The 20,327-nt window shown below is 39.5% G+C and overlaps 4 protein-coding genes across 14 annotated transcripts; 1 reads left to right on the top strand and 3 right to left on the bottom strand.

Annotated features, from left to right (window-relative positions):
* Positions 1 to 124: 124 nt before the first annotated feature.
* On the bottom strand, positions 125 to 10,334 carry LOC108057914 (uncharacterized). Of its 10 annotated transcripts, none has more exons than XM_070215572.1 (4): positions 10,187 to 10,334; positions 10,004 to 10,113; positions 624 to 1,048; positions 125 to 561 (listed from the first exon to the last, which is right to left on the bottom strand). In XM_070215572.1, exons 2-4 carry the CDS (start codon positions 10,025 to 10,027, stop codon positions 390 to 392), a joined length of 621 nt encoding a protein of 206 aa, XP_070071673.1. In that variant the 5' UTR covers positions 10,028 to 10,113; positions 10,187 to 10,334; the 3' UTR covers positions 125 to 389. The 10 variants fall into 10 exon arrangements, 2 of the variants coding, with proteins under 2 accessions (XP_070071673.1, XP_016997860.2); XR_011418724.1 differs by lacking the exons at positions 125 to 561; positions 624 to 1,048 and adding exons at positions 3,026 to 3,631; positions 3,968 to 4,992; positions 5,057 to 5,217 and having other exon boundaries at positions 10,004 to 10,334; XR_011418726.1 differs by lacking the exons at positions 125 to 561; positions 624 to 1,048 and adding exons at positions 3,820 to 4,992; positions 5,057 to 5,217.
* Positions 1,708 to 2,566, top strand: LOC108057909 (uncharacterized). Its single transcript, XM_017142366.2, has 4 exons — positions 1,708 to 1,809; positions 1,862 to 1,981; positions 2,061 to 2,350; positions 2,419 to 2,566. Exons 1-4 carry the CDS (start codon positions 1,708 to 1,710, stop codon positions 2,564 to 2,566), a joined length of 660 nt encoding a protein of 219 aa, XP_016997855.2.
* A 5,269-nt stretch (positions 10,335 to 15,603) lies between the features above and the next one.
* Positions 15,604 to 16,798, bottom strand: LOC108057911 (uncharacterized). Its single transcript, XM_017142368.3, has 2 exons — positions 16,616 to 16,798; positions 15,604 to 16,554 (listed from the first exon to the last, which is right to left on the bottom strand). The coding sequence occupies exons 1-2, from the start codon at positions 16,704 to 16,706 to the stop codon at positions 16,337 to 16,339; spliced, it is 309 nt and encodes a 102-aa protein (XP_016997857.2). The 5' UTR covers positions 16,707 to 16,798; the 3' UTR covers positions 15,604 to 16,336.
* An 88-nt stretch (positions 16,799 to 16,886) lies between these two features.
* On the bottom strand, positions 16,887 to 20,002 carry Syx13 (syntaxin 13). 2 transcript variants are annotated; one of them, XM_017142401.3, is made up of 3 exons: positions 19,846 to 20,002; positions 18,837 to 19,526; positions 16,887 to 17,557 (listed from the first exon to the last, which is right to left on the bottom strand). In XM_017142401.3, exons 2-3 carry the CDS (start codon positions 19,519 to 19,521, stop codon positions 17,379 to 17,381), a joined length of 864 nt encoding a protein of 287 aa, XP_016997890.2. In that variant the 5' UTR covers positions 19,522 to 19,526; positions 19,846 to 20,002; the 3' UTR covers positions 16,887 to 17,378. The 2 variants fall into 2 exon arrangements, with proteins under 2 accessions (XP_016997890.2, XP_016997891.2); XM_017142402.3 differs by having other exon boundaries at positions 19,835 to 19,983.
* Positions 20,003 to 20,327: the final 325 nt, after the last annotated feature.

Genomic DNA, 20,327 nt, shown 5'->3' with positions numbered 1-20,327 from the left:
CACCTTCATTATAAAGTCCTTGGAAATATTTTGTTGAATTCACAATAACCACTGAGTTCGAAAGAAGACTGATGACTAAATTAGCAAACGCCAAAATGATTTCACTTTAATAACCTACCGAATCGAGCTTCTTACTTTCTTCGATTAGGAAACCGAAAGTGTCATCAACTGCAGGCAATATGGCACACTTGAGTCACGATCAGAATTGGGATCATTGTTAACACAGTGACACTGTGAGCTTTTCTGGCTCCACTTCAAAGTTCACGTTCTCTTAATTAGCACTCGACAATGCAGACCGACTTTTGTATCTTTCACCAGGCCCCATTTACCACAAAGAACACTGAGCAAAAGTTTTGGTATTTGGTATTTTTTGGTCTTCCTTTATTGCCTCAAAACAAGATCTTGTCCAGGTTGTGATGGAGTTCACTGAAGTGCTGGAGGAGGCTAAGTCTACACTCCTTAAAGACTCGATCGCAGCCAGCTCCCGATTGTCCCACCTTTTCGGCATAATAATACTCGTTGTCCGCATGCTCAGACAATTTGTCCACCGAGGAGGAGGGTCTAAGGGTTATGAGTTATCATTAGAGGGTTATCATTTAAGGTATCCTCCCTTTCACACTTACGTGAGTAAAATATGCAAGAGATCGGCAAATAGCCCATTAGTGTAATGGAAGGGCTCCTCGGCGGCCTCGCAGATGCTTTTCAGCACACAGATCCTTCCCTGGTAGCCCAGGCGATCGGCCAGTCCCTCCAGTCCCTTGTAGACTGTCCAGCGATAGCTGCTCAAGACCTTGTTGGTTCGGGTCAATAGCTTCCTGGTGTTCTTGCCCAGCTCATCCACTCCTACTAGAAAGTTCTCGAACATGGGTTTCCTTTGTTTTCGCGCTCCTGTGACTCCGGGCGTGGCCACTTGGGTGAGGGGCAGAGCTGTGGGAGTTCTCAGTTCATCGGGATCCGTGGGCAGCCAGTACTCCACCTTCAGGACATATCCGGTGGTCACGGCCTCGTAGTTAAGATCCTCGAGCGGTATACCTATGCCGCCAATGAACTGGGAGAGGAAAAAGTGTTTATAAGTAATAGATCATCCTATAAATTTGTAGTGATAATACCATAACACGAGTGGGCGATGTGGTGGGGTATATAAGCCAGGGTATCGGGGCTCTTTTACTCCTCTGATGCTTGGAAAGACTGCCCAAAGAGGTAGCCACCTGGTATATCAGGCAACTGACCAATATGATGACTATACTAAATTTCATTTCTCTGTTTTTCTTCTTTTTTTTTAATCTACGCCCGAGCGAATCTCAGTGCGTGCTTATGGCAGCTCTGGCCTTAAGATACTAATCCATGTTCTGGGTGTTCTTTTTCTGGCTCACGAATTTCTCGATTTTAGATTTTTGATTTCTCAATAAAAACGGCTCCATCAATCGCGACAAGAAGACTTTCTCGCCCGAGAATGTTACACATTCTAGCAATTAGCACCTTTTGGAATAGACAATACCAATAGATGGAGATCGGATGGAGATGGGGGTCAAGTGGTAACCGTGTAAATCTTGCATATTCCGGTTTCATTCTCTTGGGCCAAATGCGGCAGTACCGTAAGCCACTTCTCACCCATTTATTAGTGGAGCTGCCAATTCTGACGCCCATCGTTTGTGCAACCTGCAATTTTCGCAACGTGCATTCAGTTGGCTTTGAGCCTGGGCTAAGATGGTTGCCTTTCACTGGGTGTTTTTCTTGGGCGTAGCCTTAGTTTTGGGTTTGCACTTAACACACAGTTTTCTGGTATTTCCACGTCAGGGATCCTTTGGTGTGAGTATTGTTGGGGGATTTTCTTTGGGGGAAGAACTAATGTTTTTTTTAGTTACTAGCTGCCGTGGCCATTCCGCTGGATCTGGGGCCCAAAAATGTGTATATGGCCTTCAACTTTGAGTCTAACTATGCACTGCCATCCAATGATTCCTACAATCAGTGGATCGATAGGGTAAAAATTTCCATCTTGGCTTTATATTAGTTGATCGGATCTAAAAAAATTTGATTTATATTTATTTATCTATTTTTAGTGGGATTTGGATGATCATTTCATGGGCGTTGGAGGCAATGTCACACCGATCAATGCCCGTCATGATAGAGGAGAGTTCCCCAAGGACGAGGACAACGAGGTGAGGCGTCGTTCGGTGGGTTCGCCACCTCCTTTCAGGCGCCACGACTTCTATCGCAGTATTGTGAACTTTCTAACCCACTACGGATTCAATGGCTCCGCTTGCCTGCTGCGAACCATCTGCGAGGTCAGCGAATCGCCCCTGGATGCCCAAAACGGTTTGGTGGGCAGCCTGTTCCAGATTCTTTTCATGTGAGTTTGTTCCTCTAAAGATGTCGCCACTAATTATGGTATCCTTTATCCCCCATTTTTCCTCTTAGGCCGACGACGAGTGCCGCGGAAGGGGAACTGCAGCACGTGGATGGACTTTACGAGGCCTCCGATGCGGGCACGCGTGGCCTGGGTTGCTCCGATTACGTGGACCACTGCGAACATAGTGCTCTGGACCTGATAAGCGTTGTGTTCTGAATAACTGTGGTAGGGACAAATTTTTGAAAATTTAACTTTAACGAATAACAGTGAATTTGTGTCTTGGGCCTTTTTCTGGACTTCCAATTCGTAAAAAATAATAAAATATGTTTAATAAATAAATTTTCGAAAATGTAAAGGTATCAAAATCTTAAACTACATTTTACAATTTTTTTTAAAACTTAAAAAAAATGTTTAGTAAATTAAATTTGTGTATTTGGTAACACCAATATTAAAAAAAATATTTTAAAATATTTCATTGGTACTTGTAGTATTTACTTATAATATTTTAAATGGCCACTTGGCCATAAAACATATTTTAATGACTTAAAATAAATTATTCTCAAATTAACTAAAACAATGTTTTATATTCATAAGCACAACGAGGATTTTTTCTTTGCAACCCACATGCAATTTTGATTTACAGCTCAAATTGATATTCCACTTCAACAGTTTTGAGTGCTCCGTATTTAAGTCACCTCCTGCTGCGGCGTGAAATGTTTTAATTTCGCTTAAAGAGCTTAAAGACGACGACGCAATGCGGTGGCAACAAAGCAGATGAGGCCAAAAAAAAGGAGTCCTAAGCTGGCCGCATGGATCTGGTTTGGATTTTGGCCTGCTTAGGGGTTTTTCAGATGGGTTTACCTCACGTCGGACATGTGATGATGCCCCTGCTTTATGTTTTCGGGCTCCTTGCCCCGCTTTTTGTTAGCTCTTTGATCGCTTTTTCCGCTTCTTTTGTGCAAATGAAGTCGCCCCGGCTCCTCGTCCTTTGTCCGCGTGTGTTTTGCGGTCTCCTTCTTTTCGGCGGCCTGTCAACAATGCCATAGAGGAGTCTCCTTTTCCGTTGTTCTGAGTGTTTTTTGTTTGTTTGCCTGTTTGTTTGCTATTTCTTTGATTCGATTTGCCGCCTTAAAGGAGCCCCGAAAAACTCGATGGCGATGGTGAGAGCGAATTACGCCTTCTTTGATTTTGCCAAACCATTGAAATCATAATTAGAAGACAAATGATTCCTCTGTTCTCCTCGAGTTCCGCGAACAATGGCCAGGCATCGAAGCTGAAGTGCTTATGTACGCCACAGTTTGAGAAAGGATTATGGAAAAAAAAAACACACAGAAACTTGAGTACTAATAAGCTTAGACCATAATAAGAAAAAGTAAAGAGTTTGAGTACAAAAAGAATCAGGATCGGGGTAGAGGTCCGATCGCAAAAATTATTTTGCCAAGGATATCTTTAATTGTTTGTATAAATAGAAATCTTTCATTAGCAAACCCATTATTTATTAAGGGTATTCGTTAATATTATGACTCAACCCTATAAACAAAAAATCTATCCATTTTGTACATATTTTAATCTATTATTCTTCATCTCTTTTAAGACTGATATTTTTTAGACATTTACCCAATGACATATCATCTCGTAAGCTCCTATCTCGAATGACTAAGAATAACATCCATCATTTGTGATCCATCGTTTCCTCCTTAAGCATATCTACTATTCCCTTCACAGACCTTTCATATCTCCATCTTCTCCTATATCTCAATTGTGGGATCGTAAAAGACACGACCATCAAATGTGATCCATCTCCTCAAGATTCCAGTGTTTTTATTACATTTCTGTTGCTCATTTCGTCACTTCAACATGGGTGGATGTCTAAGTTGTCTCCTTTGATTTACGGCCAGCCTGGGATGTCAATTTATTTTTGTGCTCTGTTTTTAAACTTGGCATTGACACTGGGCCATATAACATTTTAATGGGGTGCGGGCAGGTGCTAAGGAGGTTTGCCCCGCGATCCCGCTTCCTGTGCCGCGGTTAGCCATGGATAACTCTCCCCGGAATTCATTTGCCTTTGGGGGCTGGTTCAAATTGATTTGTAATTAGTTGCAGTTGCAGTCAACAATGTGATTATCCCTCGGTTTTGGCATGGGCCTAACCACAAGGGATGTATGTATCTAAAATGTACATGCATATGTATATCATAGGGAGCTGGGGGCGTTGTGGGATCTAGGGTTACACAGATGTGCCCAGACGTATCCCGAGAAACGGATCCACTTGAGATCGGGATATGCATAAATTACGTAGAGAGCCAAACATTATCCTAGGCAATTGACAGCTCCCTTAAGTAGTCATCTAGCCATGACATATGAGGCGTTCTGGTGAGTTGTAAACGCATCTGTGGGCAGGATTCGTGGATTGTGGACAACCGATCCACCGCCATGTGTCGGCATACTGCTCAAATCGTATATATAGTATAGCATAGTATCCATAGCCGTTGACAGTTCTGTGGTGTAAATCATTGCGCCGGCAACTGTCACCCATTTTGAGGTTTCCATTTAATAAAATTCTTTGCAACTTTGTGTTGCTGCGCTTTTTCCACCCACCAGTCGAGTTATTAAATTAGAGCTTAATCCACTTCGGTCACGCGTCTGCGAACATTAATTGAATTCATAAATGAGCAGTTTATATGATATTTATAAATTAACTAATTACCGTATCATTCGATTGTTGTTCCTGTGTTTTTGTTGCAGTTTTTTATTCCCCTCAACAATTGGATTAAATTCATAATGCGAACTGGCATTTAAAATGGCGCTTTTAATAATGCCAAAGCGTAATAAAAAATCTTGAAAACGAAGTTGCGAAATTGCATTTGACTGGTTGGGGATTTTCGGTTTATTTTAATTAACTTAATAAAATGCTTTTTGAGGGGTTTACAAATTTATATTGCATGCGCTGGATTGGGGGTAAATGGATTTTGCACAATGGGATTATGTGCCAGATTTTTTATTGCTAATCTGGGGATATAATTTCATATTTATTTTTACTGACAGCTTTTAACTAAATAAGCGTAATTTGAGGTTTAAGGAGCATTTAGTGGAATGGATTGGGAAATTTCAATTATTTTCGTTATTCAACGATCAAAGTTTGCCGAGCATGAAGACTTCATTTCTCCCGTTCTTATCAAAACCCAAATCTTAATTAAGAACTTTTTAAGGGGCAGTATCTTACGAAGTTCTCCCATGAATTTTTATATTATTTTCAACTGTATCCTAAGAACCATATCAAATTGATGGCGACTGTAATAAAAAGGGAATCATTAACCGATGGCAAAAGGTGTTCCCACAACTTCTTTATCGGGCTACATCAACGCCTCAAAAGGTGGTTTCATTACCTCATTGTCATCGCTCATAAAAACATTCGGGTCATATGAATAATGTCAAATTATTTCATTGCATCAACCCCGAGGTGGGTGCATTTAAAATTTGATCGATTGCAGGCGGAAGCTGAAACTAGTTTGACATTAATTGACTGCCAAATATGCACAAGCGCATGAAATTATGGAAAATCCTATTAAAGTCAACCCATCCTGGCCCAAGATTCGCAGCCCCTTGGCAAGTCGTGAAAAAATCAACTCGGCCAAAAGTTCATAAATGCTAATGTGCCCCGCAGTCTGACGATGATTGATGGTCGCCTCCGCCGGAGGAAAGTTCCGCTTCCCGCCTCGAATTTCCCGCATTTGAGGTTTCCCGCCAGCCACAGACTGCGCAAAATTATGCGAAGGATCAATCCTTGATGAACTGTATACATTTCACCTTTGTGCTCTGGCTCCCATTTAAGCCAATTTAATCCCCAGCCGGCTTAGTACATTACGATCTGGGATTAGGCCATGTTGCAACATCTTCTCCTTCGCAGATTTGGCTATTATGCCGTGGCAAATATTTGCACGGGATTTGCTTGTAGGCGGTGTTCCCCTAATGATCTTTGCCAAAAAGGAAATCAGATTTTCCAGTTCCTGGGAAAGTAGGCGGCTCACCCAAAATAACCTTTTGTCTGAATAGGCCAGGCTAAGTCCTTCATTCTGGCCTTATCTTGGCCGCAGTACATGTCTGTTTACTTGCCCTTCATCAAGAAGCGGGCGTTTTTTCAGACCTTAAGTTAACATGTCAGTCAACACCAGAGTTTAAAAAAATGAGAAAGAAAATTTAATCATCTTCGAGAAATTAAAATAAAATAATCAATTTACTTTTTATCTTTAATTTTTTTTATAATTTTTAGTAACGACAAATAAATAATATTGTTTGCTTTATATTATTTAGTTATTTAATATATTTTATACCTTAAATTTATCTAAAACCACTTCAAACAAAATCTGTCATTATTTTCTTTAAAAAGCTATTTTAAATAAAATCAAGTACATTGGAAATTTCTAATATTTTTAAGGAAATCCTAAATCTAAACTGGCAGCACTAGAACCCTTCTTGCTGCCATTTCGGTCTCTGTTTTCCCATGTCTCTGCTGTTGGAGTCCGCATCGCATAATTTTTCACTCGCTTGTTTGGTGCGTATCCCCTGCTGTCTGCTGTGTTTTCCCTTCATATTTTTTTTATATATGTACATATGATAAATAAATTTATATATGTTGATAAATTTGCTTAGATTATTATCCTGGAGCCCGAATCCTGGCGTGGCTGGGCTCTGCTTGCTGTTATCTCCCTGTCGTAATTAGTCTCGAGCTTGTTTGCGCCGCATTTACACAAAATGCTTTTCCAGGCGCCGCACGCACTCACGGACAAACGGACAACGGACAGGGGACTCGAACCCGGACGGACAGCTATGTATAGGATGGGCCAGGATTGTCGTACGAGGCAAATTGCTGCGGAATATGAATAAGGGGAATTATTCGTTTTTGCTGCGACCGCCACCGCAACAAATACCTCATATTCTAATAGATAACCCGAGGAATCGGAGGCCTTAAATTGTCAGACATCTCGGGGAGAAAGCGCAGCTCGTCCCCAAGTCAGGCTGGCAACCTTTTAGCATAAATTTCTCCAGGCAGAGCACGACAGGAAGTCGTCGCCAAACGCCTCCGCCAAGCGCAATTTCCATTAGCAGCCCGATGGTATGGGAACATCATATGTGGGCACGGACGAGCGGATGGATGGATGGTCCCAGAGAACATTTGACATTTTAAGGAGCGCCAAGTGAGTTGCCGGGCAGGTAGCTCAGCTCAGGTAAAATGCCACGGTTAAAAGCCCCCAGACACAGAGAGCCTCGCCCATGGATATGTCAACTGTTTTTAGCACGCACAATTTGAGGGAAAGCCAAACAGAAAGCAGGGAAAATGCTCTCCAAGGTAACATGAATATATAAACGATGGACTCGAGCGCTAAAATACACAGTCGGAGAAGATTGCCAACCTGCTCCAATTCCAATTCCCCGGCCCACACCTGTGGGAAGGGCTCGAATTACGAATGCAATGTTGAAATAGAAATTAAATGCCGGGGAAAACCGCATTTTAGACAAATGCCAAACCGGGATCGCACACTCCCGTATCGCCTTTCAGGACTCTGAATTCGGGTTTCAAGCAACAGCATCCCTCGCAAGGAGCAGGTATGTTTGCTTCAAATCAACCACAACATGTACACCTACTTCCTCCTTGACACCCGAGAAGTTTGCCAAAAAAGCAAAAAACCCGCCACAATGCCAAGGAAGTTGCGGCCTGAACAGGAACCGGGAAAAAGTCGGGAGGAGAGGAAATGCGGCCAGATCGAAGATATAGATAAAAAGTATGCCCCTGGAAGGCGATGGATTACCGATAAGTACAAGCTGCAGATACGATTTGGCCGAAGCCAAAACGTAAATTCAGTTTACAAAGCGGTTTAACCGAAATGTTAAATAGAGATTGAGATACCAGACAAAAAATTTAACTGTTAAAGAAGGTTATCTTAGTTTTGTATTTTAATCGGAATTATTTCTAAGAATTTTAAATTTATAGTTTGTCTTACTTAATAATATAATAAAATAAATAATAAATAAAATAAATATTATCAAATTAGACTGATTTCTATAATATAATGGAGACAATCCCATTTTTTGTCTAACTTTTAAAATCGTTATAAACAGTTTTAGCATAATGATCAATTATAATTTTTAAAAAAATTCCTACTTTAATTTTTTCGTATAACATAATTTTAGTTCCTTGATCCATAACACCTATAAATATTCTTCGGAAATAGATTTGACCTATGGATAAAACTCCTTATTACAACGCATTACTTTTAATGACAGAATATTTAATTTTTCTGGACGAAGCTCTTAAGGTAGAAGAAGTTTTCCAAGTATTGCCACTTCCCGAAAGTGAGGAGCTCACAGATCAAACGCCGCTTGCGGTGGACAGTGGACATTAATTATGCCTCAGTAGAGCGCCGACAATAGTCCTTGCGATAGTCCCATGTCCGTACGCATACCCATGACATATAGTGCAGGCCCAGAATCGAATGCTTTTCAATAAAAGTTGCCCCAAATGGGTGCCGACAAAGGCCGTAACGAACAATTGGCCAACAAAAGGAGGTCGAAATTACAGCGCACTTTCGGTTGCAGAGTGAAGAACGCAGAGAAGGGTGTTGGCCAACGCATTTGTCATGAGCATTTCGCAAGCGGGCCAAGAGTCGAACAATTAGTCCACGCCCCCGAGTTCTCCTGCACCTTCTTACACCTGGTAATTGCTCCGCAAAAACTTCATGTAATTTTTCTTTAACGAATCTCAAATGACTTTGCGACCTTTGTGCCTGCCGCCCGCTTTTCTTGGCCATTGTTGACCAGACTCCTGCGGTTTTCCCAGCTGCAAAGTGTGAGAGGTCCTGTAAAAATCAGCTTGCTCTATTAAAACTGCAGCGACATTTATGGCCTTGATCTGTACACAGAATTCTGGCTTTTTGTTGGTCTACTGATTGGCCCTGGAATTGGTGCTCGATGATTAATGTTGGTCCTCCTCCCCATTGGAAAACAATTTCTGGCAAATTCCTTGTCAGTCGGAGTCTGTTTCTATTGACGCATTGTGACTCTGAAGGCGTTGGGCTCCTTTCTGATCCTTTGTCCTTGGGTCAGCACCTTTTCTTTTTACACCTTTGAGGCGGCGTACTCTTTGGTACTTGGTAATTCTTTTACAATGACCCTCGGATGACTTTGGAATTGTTTGTTTGCCAGCAGCTGAAATTGGTTTGTAGTGATCCACAGAGAAGATCCAAGGACTTATTTTGATTGGACTATTCTTGTTTTCAAGGTTCTTTGTAGGTCTACATTTTTTCACACATTTCATGGCGTTTTTATGATTTTTTACTTTTCAGCCAATTTAGTTAAAAAATTTATGATTACAATCCGAAAAATTTAAACTTACTTTCCTAAAATGGCATTATAAAAGGTTTCTTTCATCTTTATAAACAAACCTTAGCCTTTTCCCACAGAATTAATATTTTTCCCTGCCTCATTTAACCTTAATCAAGCCCGTTAAGTGATTTTCTTTGCAACTTTCCTTTTCTTAATGGATTCTCATCTTTAATCCCTACCCATACCCCTAAAAATATATTTGTTTAGTTTAATATTGCACACTTTGTGGGTCAGCGCTGCCTACCCTGTAATAAGCATCTGTTTAAGCACTTACCCCTAGCAAGGGAAGATTTAACATTTTGATGGATTTTCAATAAGCCCCATTCAGCCGGGAATCACTTGGCCTGATGACAAGCCTCATTATTATGATTCGCCGGGAATCCGCTTTCGCAAAGGGTCCAATTAGAGAGTGCAGGATGAGTTTAAAATTGAATTTAAAATGCATCAGACTGTTTACCGTAATAATATCGACACATTTATGGGACTCTCAGATCGGCTCCACTGCTGTCCAAAGTCCCCTGACTCCCTCGAGGGCCCAACCGAGGTGATCTTCGGTCCAGGTGCTATACCTTAATGGGCTTTTGTTTTCTGATGACCGAGGCCCGCGGCTCCTTCCTCATCGCGCATGTATCTGCTCCTTTGCCTCCTTCTTCGCCTGTTGATTTCAGCATATTTTTAACTTGTCGGATTTTTTCTTATTCCCTTGAAAGCAAACAGATGTTTTTGCATAACTGCCAAATGTATTCCGTTTTACTGGAAACGAATAAAATAAATGGTAGTAAAATATTTGTGGTCTCTTTTATTTTAAAACTCGAGTGTTTACTAAGTTTACTAATTGTCTCATTTGTAAATTACAAACATTTATTCTCAGATTTATGAAGAGTAGGTATGCGTTTTTTAAATTTTAGAATTGGAATTTTTAAAAATTAAAATAAACATTTTAATTTACTCAATATTTTTGTTTGGATTTTCTTGACTTTCTGTATATTTTTTTTGATAACCAAGCTCTGCTGTCCTTATTCTCCATTTTTTTACGTCGTCGCCTTGTTATCTTGGTGACTTAAATAAATTTAAAACCTGCTGGATTTTTTTTTACTCCTTCGAGGGAAGGACAGATGTTTCTGGCTTGTGCTTTTTTCGAGCGCTATGATTTTTTGTGCCATCCTCCCGCTCTGAGTTAACTGATATTGTGGATGCTTTATTGCTGTACCTGCAGTCGGGGCCTTTTCCTGCATCTGTTATCCTGACAGCAGGACTCACCTCACCCGCACGCTGGGGAGGTAATCGATCTCATGTGGTTTATTTACATCCGTTATTGAAATTCACTTTTCGCTCTGCCTTTGTTTTATGAATTGGCTTTGTGCACCGCCCCGAATCCCCGACCGAATCCCTCCTCGTATTGATGACAATTGCAGTTTTTGGCATGCAGCTGGGCACATTTACATCCGCTTGTTGTGTGCGCCTTTTAACAACAGATTTTTTCGCTTCGCTTTTCCTTGCTGTCTTTCCTACTTGTTTCAGGTCCTCGGCTCTTTGTTTTTTTAAGGAATATCCGTTTTTTATTTGCATCGGGCGGAAGTGAAATGCTTCCCGGTGCATTAATTTTTCAGTTTGGCAAATGATTTGGGAAATGATAACTGCATTTTTAATTGGCGAAGCATTGGCTGTAAAAAGTTGCCCCAGATAAGATTTAATTTAATTAAAATTTAGCTATGGCTGTTAGATTATTACAGTGAGATTATTTAAGTTTATATTTTTTACATGTACTCAAAATTAAACGAAAAGGTACAATGTTTGATTAAAATTTAAATTAAAGAAATATTTACTAATTCGGAAGTCCTTTTTAAGAGTTCAAGACCCTAAAATGCAGAATAGTTCAAGTAAAAATTGGAAATCTAAAACATTTTTTAACATTTTCTACCACTCTTCAGACCAAGTTTTCAGTTTAGTCTCGTTAGATTTGGGTCGTTAAGCAAGGCTTAGAAAATGTTTATCTTAATATTTTCGCTTTTAATTATTTTTAAGCAAACTCATAGGTACTTAACATAGTAAGGCCATAAAATAACCAGATAAACATGCATTTTTTCACACAAAAATGCTAGATAGTCAAGGTATGCTTGGGGTAATTCCGCCGAAATTGGATGTTCTTAACAAAGAAATTCTCACCGCAGAGTTCCCTCTACCCAAAACCTTTAAAAATGTAAATGTAAGTCATTTAATAACGCAACCATTATGTAATCTTCGTGCGCTCATATGCTTTATGGAGCACATCGGCGAGGATATCAAATTGTATCCACAAGTCCAATTTAATTATAAGCCACGCAAGGCCCATCAAAGTTCCGATCCCATGCAGGTGCAAATGCAGAACCTTCGCCGCTGACCAGTCAAGTCGACAGAGTCGACAGTCGTCAGCGATCCGAGCTCATTTTCGGTTCCACATTATTATTATCCACGCTCCCAGTCCGGTTTACGGTTCGGTCGGGAATGCCGCCGCTCTACAATTCATTTGCAAAGCGTATCCAAAAATGCTGATGGGATTATTATATGTTGTTGATCTGGGACTGGGGATATGCGATGCGACTGCAGGTGGAATATCTCAATGCCCGGTCTGCAGGTCTTTATCTTTTTAATGCCGTGGATTGCTTTGTGTTTTTGTTTCTGCTGCCTCTACATTTCGGCTTTAAGCCTTAATTTATGTATTAAAAGTTAGAAATCCGTGTGGACAGGTGAATTTTGTTGACTGCCCTTCTCTGCCAGGTTCTCTCAAGGGCAGAAGTGTATAATTTAGGCGGAGGTATTGGAAGTTGTTCATTAATAATGCGGCGGGTTATTAAAGGAACAGGTATGTGTGAGGAATGGAATTTGTAGCAAACGATTAGCAAAGATAGGGAAGATAGAGAAATGGAGGGGAATCTGAATGAAATCGTTTGCCGAAGCGAATTGCTTCTAGCCATTCAATAGTTTAAGTATTTTAAAATCTTTTATTAGATGTTTTAAAATAAATGCATAGTAAAACTGTACCCTGGATTAACTACTACAAAATATATTCAAAACTTCTCCTAATCCCAGCGGAGTTCTAATCAAAAATAATCCCCCTATGAAAGGTGTAAAAAATACCCATAAAGCGGCAAACAAAATACCCGAAACGAAATAATAGACAAAACCCTGCTCATAGTCATTCATCATATAAATCAGAATTCGCAGACAAACGGACAGGACATAGAACTCGAACCAGGAACCAAAGCATTCGATTGTATGCAAAAACAAAAAAATAATGAAAACGGAATCGAATGGAATGGATTTTTTGGTATGGACATGGTTCGGTGTGGAATGCCGCAGGTGGCCGCCAGCAGTGGGCCCTCGGTCGCTCGCTTTTCAAGTGTTTGCCATTGCAGTAGGACAAATTTACATGCGCGCCTCGCACACAATGAGACGGCGGCCGACCTGACCAGGTAACCAGGTAGCCGTGGTCCAAGCTCCATGCACTCGAAATAAACGAGTTCCCATTTTTATAGAAATATTAAAAAATATTGGTCTAAAAAAACTAAGGTTATTTAAAAGTATTATTTTAGTACGCGTAAAATAATGATATTATATTTGAGCCCAGTTTAAATTTATACACAATAAATTATGGTGAAAGAAACCTACTAATTGAAAAATTTGTATATCTTAAAAACACATTTTGTGAGATTAGATATAAAATGTATTTACTTGTTAGATTTTTATTTAAATATAAATTAGGTTTTTATTAATTATTTGTTCATTTCAAACTTTGGTTTTTTAGAAATTTTTATTAATTATTTGTTTTGAAATCAAAAATTATTATTTTTATTTTTTGTATCTTGTATGTTTAAGTATTATAATTTTGGTTTATGTAAACAAATATAAAGTAAATCAAAAACCTTCTAATATCACTTTGTAATTAAAGTTTATGTTTGGATTTCAAGCAAATATGCATTGCAAATATCTTAAAAATATAAAATAAATTATATAATTGTTTTAAAATTTCCAAAAAATATTTCTGAGTATATAGAGAGCTGCAGGCTGGTGCAGCAGCTACCTGGAATGTCCGACAGTGGGACACACGTCGCTATTCAAATAGGTCGCCGACCAACTGAAGGCATCCAGCAAATGCAAACGCAAAGGCAAAGGCAAACAGAAACGCATCATTTAAATGATGGAAAATGCAAAAAGGATGCTGGGCCGTGTGATTTCCGCTCTGGACACTGCTTTTTATCCTTTGTGAGTGCGCGAGTGCGTGAAAGGTGTCCGAACCTTTTGTTCGAAATATTTTAATTAAATGGACTGAGTTAAGCCCCGTGGCATGGGAAACTGTGGGCTGGATGAGTGCAGAGGCAAATCAATCAATTCCTGCCAAATGCGGTCAAAATGCAATGCTCAATTAAATAAGCCATAAAATGAAATGCCAAAGGGGGTACAATCACTTTGATGTGGGAAGCACGGACTCCAGCGAGACTTAAAGTTAAAATGCTTGCGTTTTTAAAAGCTTTTCGGATGGTATAAATTTCTAGGTGTCTCTGCTTTTACCAATTTGATTTCTAATTGGCGAGTGCCAAAGGATTGACTTTTGATCAAGTGAGACGTCAGGCTAAAAGCCCCAAAACTTTCGGGGAAACTTTTACAAAACCAGAGTAGCAAGAGGGATACCCTAAGATTACAAAATGAAATAAGTACATTTCAAAAAACCTTATTTATAATCTACAATTTTTTAAGTCAACATAAATTATACTGTAACAAAAAGAGTATTTTAAAGGCGAAAGGATTCTCATTTTTTATGCATTCAAAACATATTAAAAGTTTAAACCTTTCTCTTTCAAACCCCTTACTCAAAATAATTTTAGGTTTTTTTTAAATGAATTATAAACGAAAGTCAACATATCTTCATTTTCTTGTAAAGACAAATAATATTATAAATTAAAAAAATATTGAAATCATATTAAAATTAAAGGATGCATTTTTAAGTAACAAGTTTTTAGAAATTTTCTTTAATACAAGATCCATAACATATTAAAAACTCCCCAAAGTCCAGAAAGTGTGCCCATATAGGTGTCAAAAAGTTCCGAATGCCTGTTATCAACTGCTTCTTTTCAGTGCTAAAACTGCATATCCAAAAAGGTCCATCCGCCCAATTGCAGGCTGAGTGCCAAAATGCATTTGCATGCTGGAAGCACTTCAATTCTGGTGCTAAACTAAAAACGCAAAACGCTCAAAAAACGACTAACGAGCGAGCACCCGGGTATCCTGTCACCTGTTCCTCGGGTAAATGGTAAATGGGCGCTGTGGCGGTGGGCGTGGCTCATTTGCATGCGATTGAAAAGCGCGGAATCAAAGTGCTTGATATGAAAAAGGGGTTAAAAGAAAAAACAAAACAAAAACAAGCAATTGGCTGTGGATTTTTCTGGCTGCATGTGAGTGCGGGATGCTGGCTAATTAAAAGCGCATCAAAAGCGGGCACAATTTGCATAGCAAACGAAACGAAACGTTGCGAAAATTAAATAGAAATTGTTAGTTGCACTTTTTCCTTTTCACTTCGTCAAAGCTGCCAATGCCAAAAAAGTTTGTCATGAATAGCTGTCGTTAAAGGAGCGGAATTACGGAATTCTGGGGCGGACGGAGCGCCGCAGCGAATCGTCCAATAAATGTCAGCGGAACAAACTTTGTTCGCCAACTATTTTTATAATTAAACAAACTGATTGTGATAAGTAGGAAGCTGAATGCGAAAGTTATTCTAAGAGCGGGACCAAAGGTCCGGTCATAAATTGGGCAAACGTCAAAGTTAGCACTGTACTACTTGTTCAACAACAAGCCCTCGAGACAACGCGGGGACAAATTCAAAGCGTAAAACAAGAAAACTTAATGATATTTCGTAATTTTCACTGCTAGCACAGAGTGTTAATGAAAATTTGTACTCTTTAATCAAGGTGAACGAGAGAACTAAGAAATTACAAGAACGCATTACTATATCAGCTTAATATCCGAATTCCCTTTCAATTTGAATATGATTTTAAAAATGTAGTAACCAAGATTTTTTGAATTTTCAATTGAAAATATTTTGACATGGATTAGTTTTTGAGTTTTTAAAGTTCGTCTTGGAAAATTTAAAAAAATGCTAGTATTGATCCTTGATTTATTCTTAGTTTGATTCGAAAGTAGAAAAATAAAGACGATTAATCAAAAGTTGGGTATTCAATATAAATACATGAAAATATGAAGGTTTAGCTTAATTTGAAACTCAAACTGTGAAGATAATTTCTAAACGGTTTACTATAAAATATTCAGGTCATCGATAGTATGAAAATTGAAAAAATACTCCTAAAATGATGGGTCTTTGGAGCAATATAAAAGTATGACAATGATCACTTATCAAGAAAGAAAATAGTTATTAGTAATTATAGGGACTTTACCCAAAAACCTGTAAGTTTAATTTGAAACTATACCACTTGATAGTTTTAGCAGAACTATGAGCCTAAAGGATATTTTTTCAACTTGGTTTATAAATGACACTATTGGAATTGGTTTAAAAAGGTTTTACTATCAAATATGCAGGTCGTTCGGTGATCAACAATGTACTTAGGATTAAAGAAAACTATTCTGTGGACTTGGCGGTGCTGGCCGCCGCAGCCGCCTTCGCCTGGGAGGCGTGGTGCTTGGCCACCGCCTCCTGCGCCTTGCTCAACTGGATGTAGCCTTCGTGGGCGCGGGATCGCAGTTCGCTCTCCACACTTTTGTTCACCGACTTCGAGATGACGGACTTGATCTTCTGGGTCTCGTTGAACTTGGCCTTTTTCGCCTGAATGGGGGCATCTATAATAATATATTATTAACTAAAAACTTGTTAAAAATAGAACTACTTGTTGATACTCACTCGAACGGCGTGTGAAGGCGGCTTGTTTTTGGTTCTTCTTCTTCTGTATGGAAGCGGGCAGCTTCGCCTTCTTGAATTTTCCCTGGGGCATCCTTAAAATCCTTTATTTATCAGATAAAAACTAAATAAAAACGTTTCTATTCCGCAGCACGTTGTTTTGGTCTTGGTTTAGTATGACCCTCAGCCGATTGCACCTATCGATTACTCACCCATCGATTGTAGAGGCCTGCCAACCTATTCCACTCCTTGGCGCGCTTTTCAAAACACTTAATTTGTTTGTTCGTTTTATTTTTATTTTAGATTGCTGGCTCACTTATTTGTAACTTGAATTATTCAACATATATTGAAGGGATCCCTGAATCATTTTCTGCTTCAGCAATCCCTCTTGCTCGCTTGCTTTAAACTAAACACAAAAATGTTACAAATTTCAATGCAAAACTTAAATTGTTCGCGATTATCGGTTTTTAACAGGAAATCATTAACATTTAAAAGCGCTGTATATTGTTTATATGCAAGTTAAGTGGGATGCAGTATCCTTATTTACGTATGTATATAATATATATTTATAAATATGGTATTTGTTTATTATTTTTTTTTAGCTTTTCCTCTACATTCTTGTTGTCTTTGCTCACTTGGTGATTAAACAGAGTTCTCAACGATCGAATATTTTGTTTCTTATAAAAATCGTTTTACAAAAACCTATGCGTGTGTGTGTGTGTATGCTTGCGTGTGTGTGTTGAATGTGGGTGTACAAATAAAACAATTAACTGTTCAGTTTGGCAACGATAACGCCAGTTACGATTAAACCTATTATCACAGCGATCACCAGGAGTATCAAGATCTTGCGCCGGTAGCTCTGGCGACTCCTGGCCGCCTTGGCCAGCTGCGAGGTGCCATCCTCCACGTTGGCGGCCGTCTGCTCAATACTGTTCTCGATGAAATCTGTAAAGAGAAATAGGATTTTTTTTTAGAAAATTATAGCTAAAAACCAAAACAGAACAGTATTCCATTAAAAAAAATATATTTAAATATCCAAGTATCAGTAGAGAATAAATAAATAGTAGACGATAGTAGATCTATTAACCTATTTGAAAGCCACAAGACTTAATTTGCAAACATCTCTTTTCAGTTTTTATCACTTCTTATCAGCCCCTCCTTATTTTTGAAACAAACGAAATCATTGTTAGCCACAACATATTGATTGCTGTTAAAATAAGCTCAAAACAATAAGCAGGAAACGAATTTTAATGATATGATAAGAGCATTGCAAAAATACTTGAGATATGACTGGCATTAATTGCATTTTTAGTTATGCTTGTAAAATAATATTTAATATTTTCTTTTAATATGAAATCCGGAATACTAAGTATAGAGAATTAATAGAGTTAAGGACAGGAATAATTTCAATATGATAATAATAATATGATAAGAGTACTGCAAAAATACTTGAGATATGGCTGGAATTTAATGCATTTTTAGTTAGGCTTGTTAAATAATATTTAATATTTTCTTTTAATATGAAAACTGGATGACTGAGTATTGAGAATTAATGGAGTTATGGATAGAAGTAATTCTAATATGATAAAAATAATACTAATATGACAAAAATACTTGATATATGACTGGCATTTATTGCATTTTCAGTTATTATTCTGGAATAATATCTTTAAAATTTAGTTTTAATATGAAAACTGGATTACTGATTATAGAGAATTAATAGAGTTATGGGTAGGAATAATTCCAATATGATAATAATAATTCTAGTATGATAAGAGTATGGAAAAAATACTTGAGATATGACATTAACTGCATTACTGGATTACTATACTTGAGAAATGACTTGCATTTAATGCATTTTCAGTTATTATTCTGAAATAATAACTTTAAAATTATTATAAATTGATTATAGAGAATTAATAGAGTTATGGTTAGGAATAAGCAGTAATAAATAATAAATCTGTGCTAATGAATCATAATTTTCATTTATCATTGTGTAGCAAATGCAATAAACCCTGATAAAAGTTTAACTGATAAACCCAAGATATTCAGTTGCCCCAATGGATTTCTCCATTTTCACCTTATTATTCGCATTACTCGTGGCTCCAAGGAATATCGTAAGCTGAGCACCCTAATTACGGTTTGTGGTTTGTCAACTTGTGGTTTCTGGATCCCCTTCCCTTCTAGAAACCGGGTTTCTCTCGCATTCCCGGGGGTTACTCACCCATCTGCTGGCCCTGATCGTGCACCAGGCCACTCAGCTTGTTCATGATCTGGTTGACATCGATGATGTCCGACTCGATCTGCTCCACCTGGCGCCTCCGCTCGTCCAGCATGTCGTGCTCCTGCTGCAGATGGGCCTGCTCCAAGCGCTGTTGCTGCAGCAGCTCCGCCCGGGCATTGGCCTCCGCGTCCTGATCCGCAAAATGCTGGGCCTGCTGGAGGGTCTGTCGCATGGCCGACGAGATGCGTCGCTGCAGATTGGAGTAGTTCTCGACGACGCCGTGGAACTCCCTTGTGAGCTTCTCCAGCTGCAGCTTCTGCTGGCGATCCCCGTGCCGCACCACCGCCTGTAGCCTCTGCAAATCCTGCGTGGTGGTCTGCACCCGGGCATTGCACTTGGTATTGATCGAGTGCACCTTCTCGCGCAGATTGGGCAAATCCTTGGGGGTTCCTATCAATTTCAACTGCTTCTCCAGCTGCTTTGTGCTGCTGTGAATGGCGGTGATATTGTGCCCGATATCCTCGCTGAGGGACATGAATTCCGTGGGACTAAAACCGGAGGAACCGCCGGCTGCAGCGAAACTCACTTCGGGCGTGGAATCCGCCATGGCGCCGTAGTCCCGATGGGGGCCACCGCCTCCTCCTCCGGCGCCGCCGCCTCCTGGGTTGTTCAAGGCCTGGGACATGGTATCTGTAATATTCATATCTCTGTGAGTTCAAAGCGGGGGTCTTGGAAAATAGGGCGACACTTAATACGAGCAAACAGACAAATCCCTACAAATGATTCATGTTGTTTTTGTTGTTGTCCCAACTTATCAACATATGATGTGTGTATCGGTGTGTTATCGGTGTATCAGTGCTTGTCTTTGTATGGGTGGGCAACATTTACGTGTTTTCCTCTTCGCATATGATTTGCCTTCGGTGGGCGGGGGCAGGGGGTCGACTCCTCTAGGGCTTCCGCCTGGTTAGAAGGGGAATGGAATGCAAAACCGGGATTACCTGGCACTTACTTCAAAGCGAGTTCTCTGCCGTGGACGCACAATGTCAGCGCACAAAGCCTTTCCTTTCACCACACAAAATACAATGATAATTCTGCAGCAATTGCTTCTGTTCCCTCTGACTGTGTGACCATTGCGTATGCGCAATTTTTGCCCCATGACAAATACGGAAGGGCGCCCTCTGGTGGTTTAGCTAGGAACTACAAAAGTTGTGTGGCGCGCGTTCTATCGATGCTGGGGGCGGGTTATCGATTAATTGGGCGCCAATTCTGGCCCCACGCACCAAAAAGGGGTTAAATTGAACCCTTAGATTTAACCCTTATTATCAGAAATTCAATTTAAAATTTGTATGAATTTCTCAACTTTGATCTTAGATCCCAGTAAAAGTCTAGAAAACAGTAGCAGTTATTTGGACTTAAGGCCGTTTTCTCGTCTGTTTGTTCAAATTTAAAGTAGGGTTAAAACCTTGAAATCGTATGGGAAATAATTGTTTT

The sequence above is a fragment of the Drosophila takahashii genome, chromosome 3L (genome assembly GCF_030179915.1).
Source record: "Drosophila takahashii strain IR98-3 E-12201 chromosome 3L, DtakHiC1v2, whole genome shotgun sequence".
NCBI classification, from domain to species: Eukaryota; Metazoa; Arthropoda; class Insecta; order Diptera; family Drosophilidae; genus Drosophila; species Drosophila takahashii.
The sequence above is the reverse complement of the archived record's forward strand: the minus strand, read 5'-3'. Positions and strand labels throughout refer to the sequence as shown.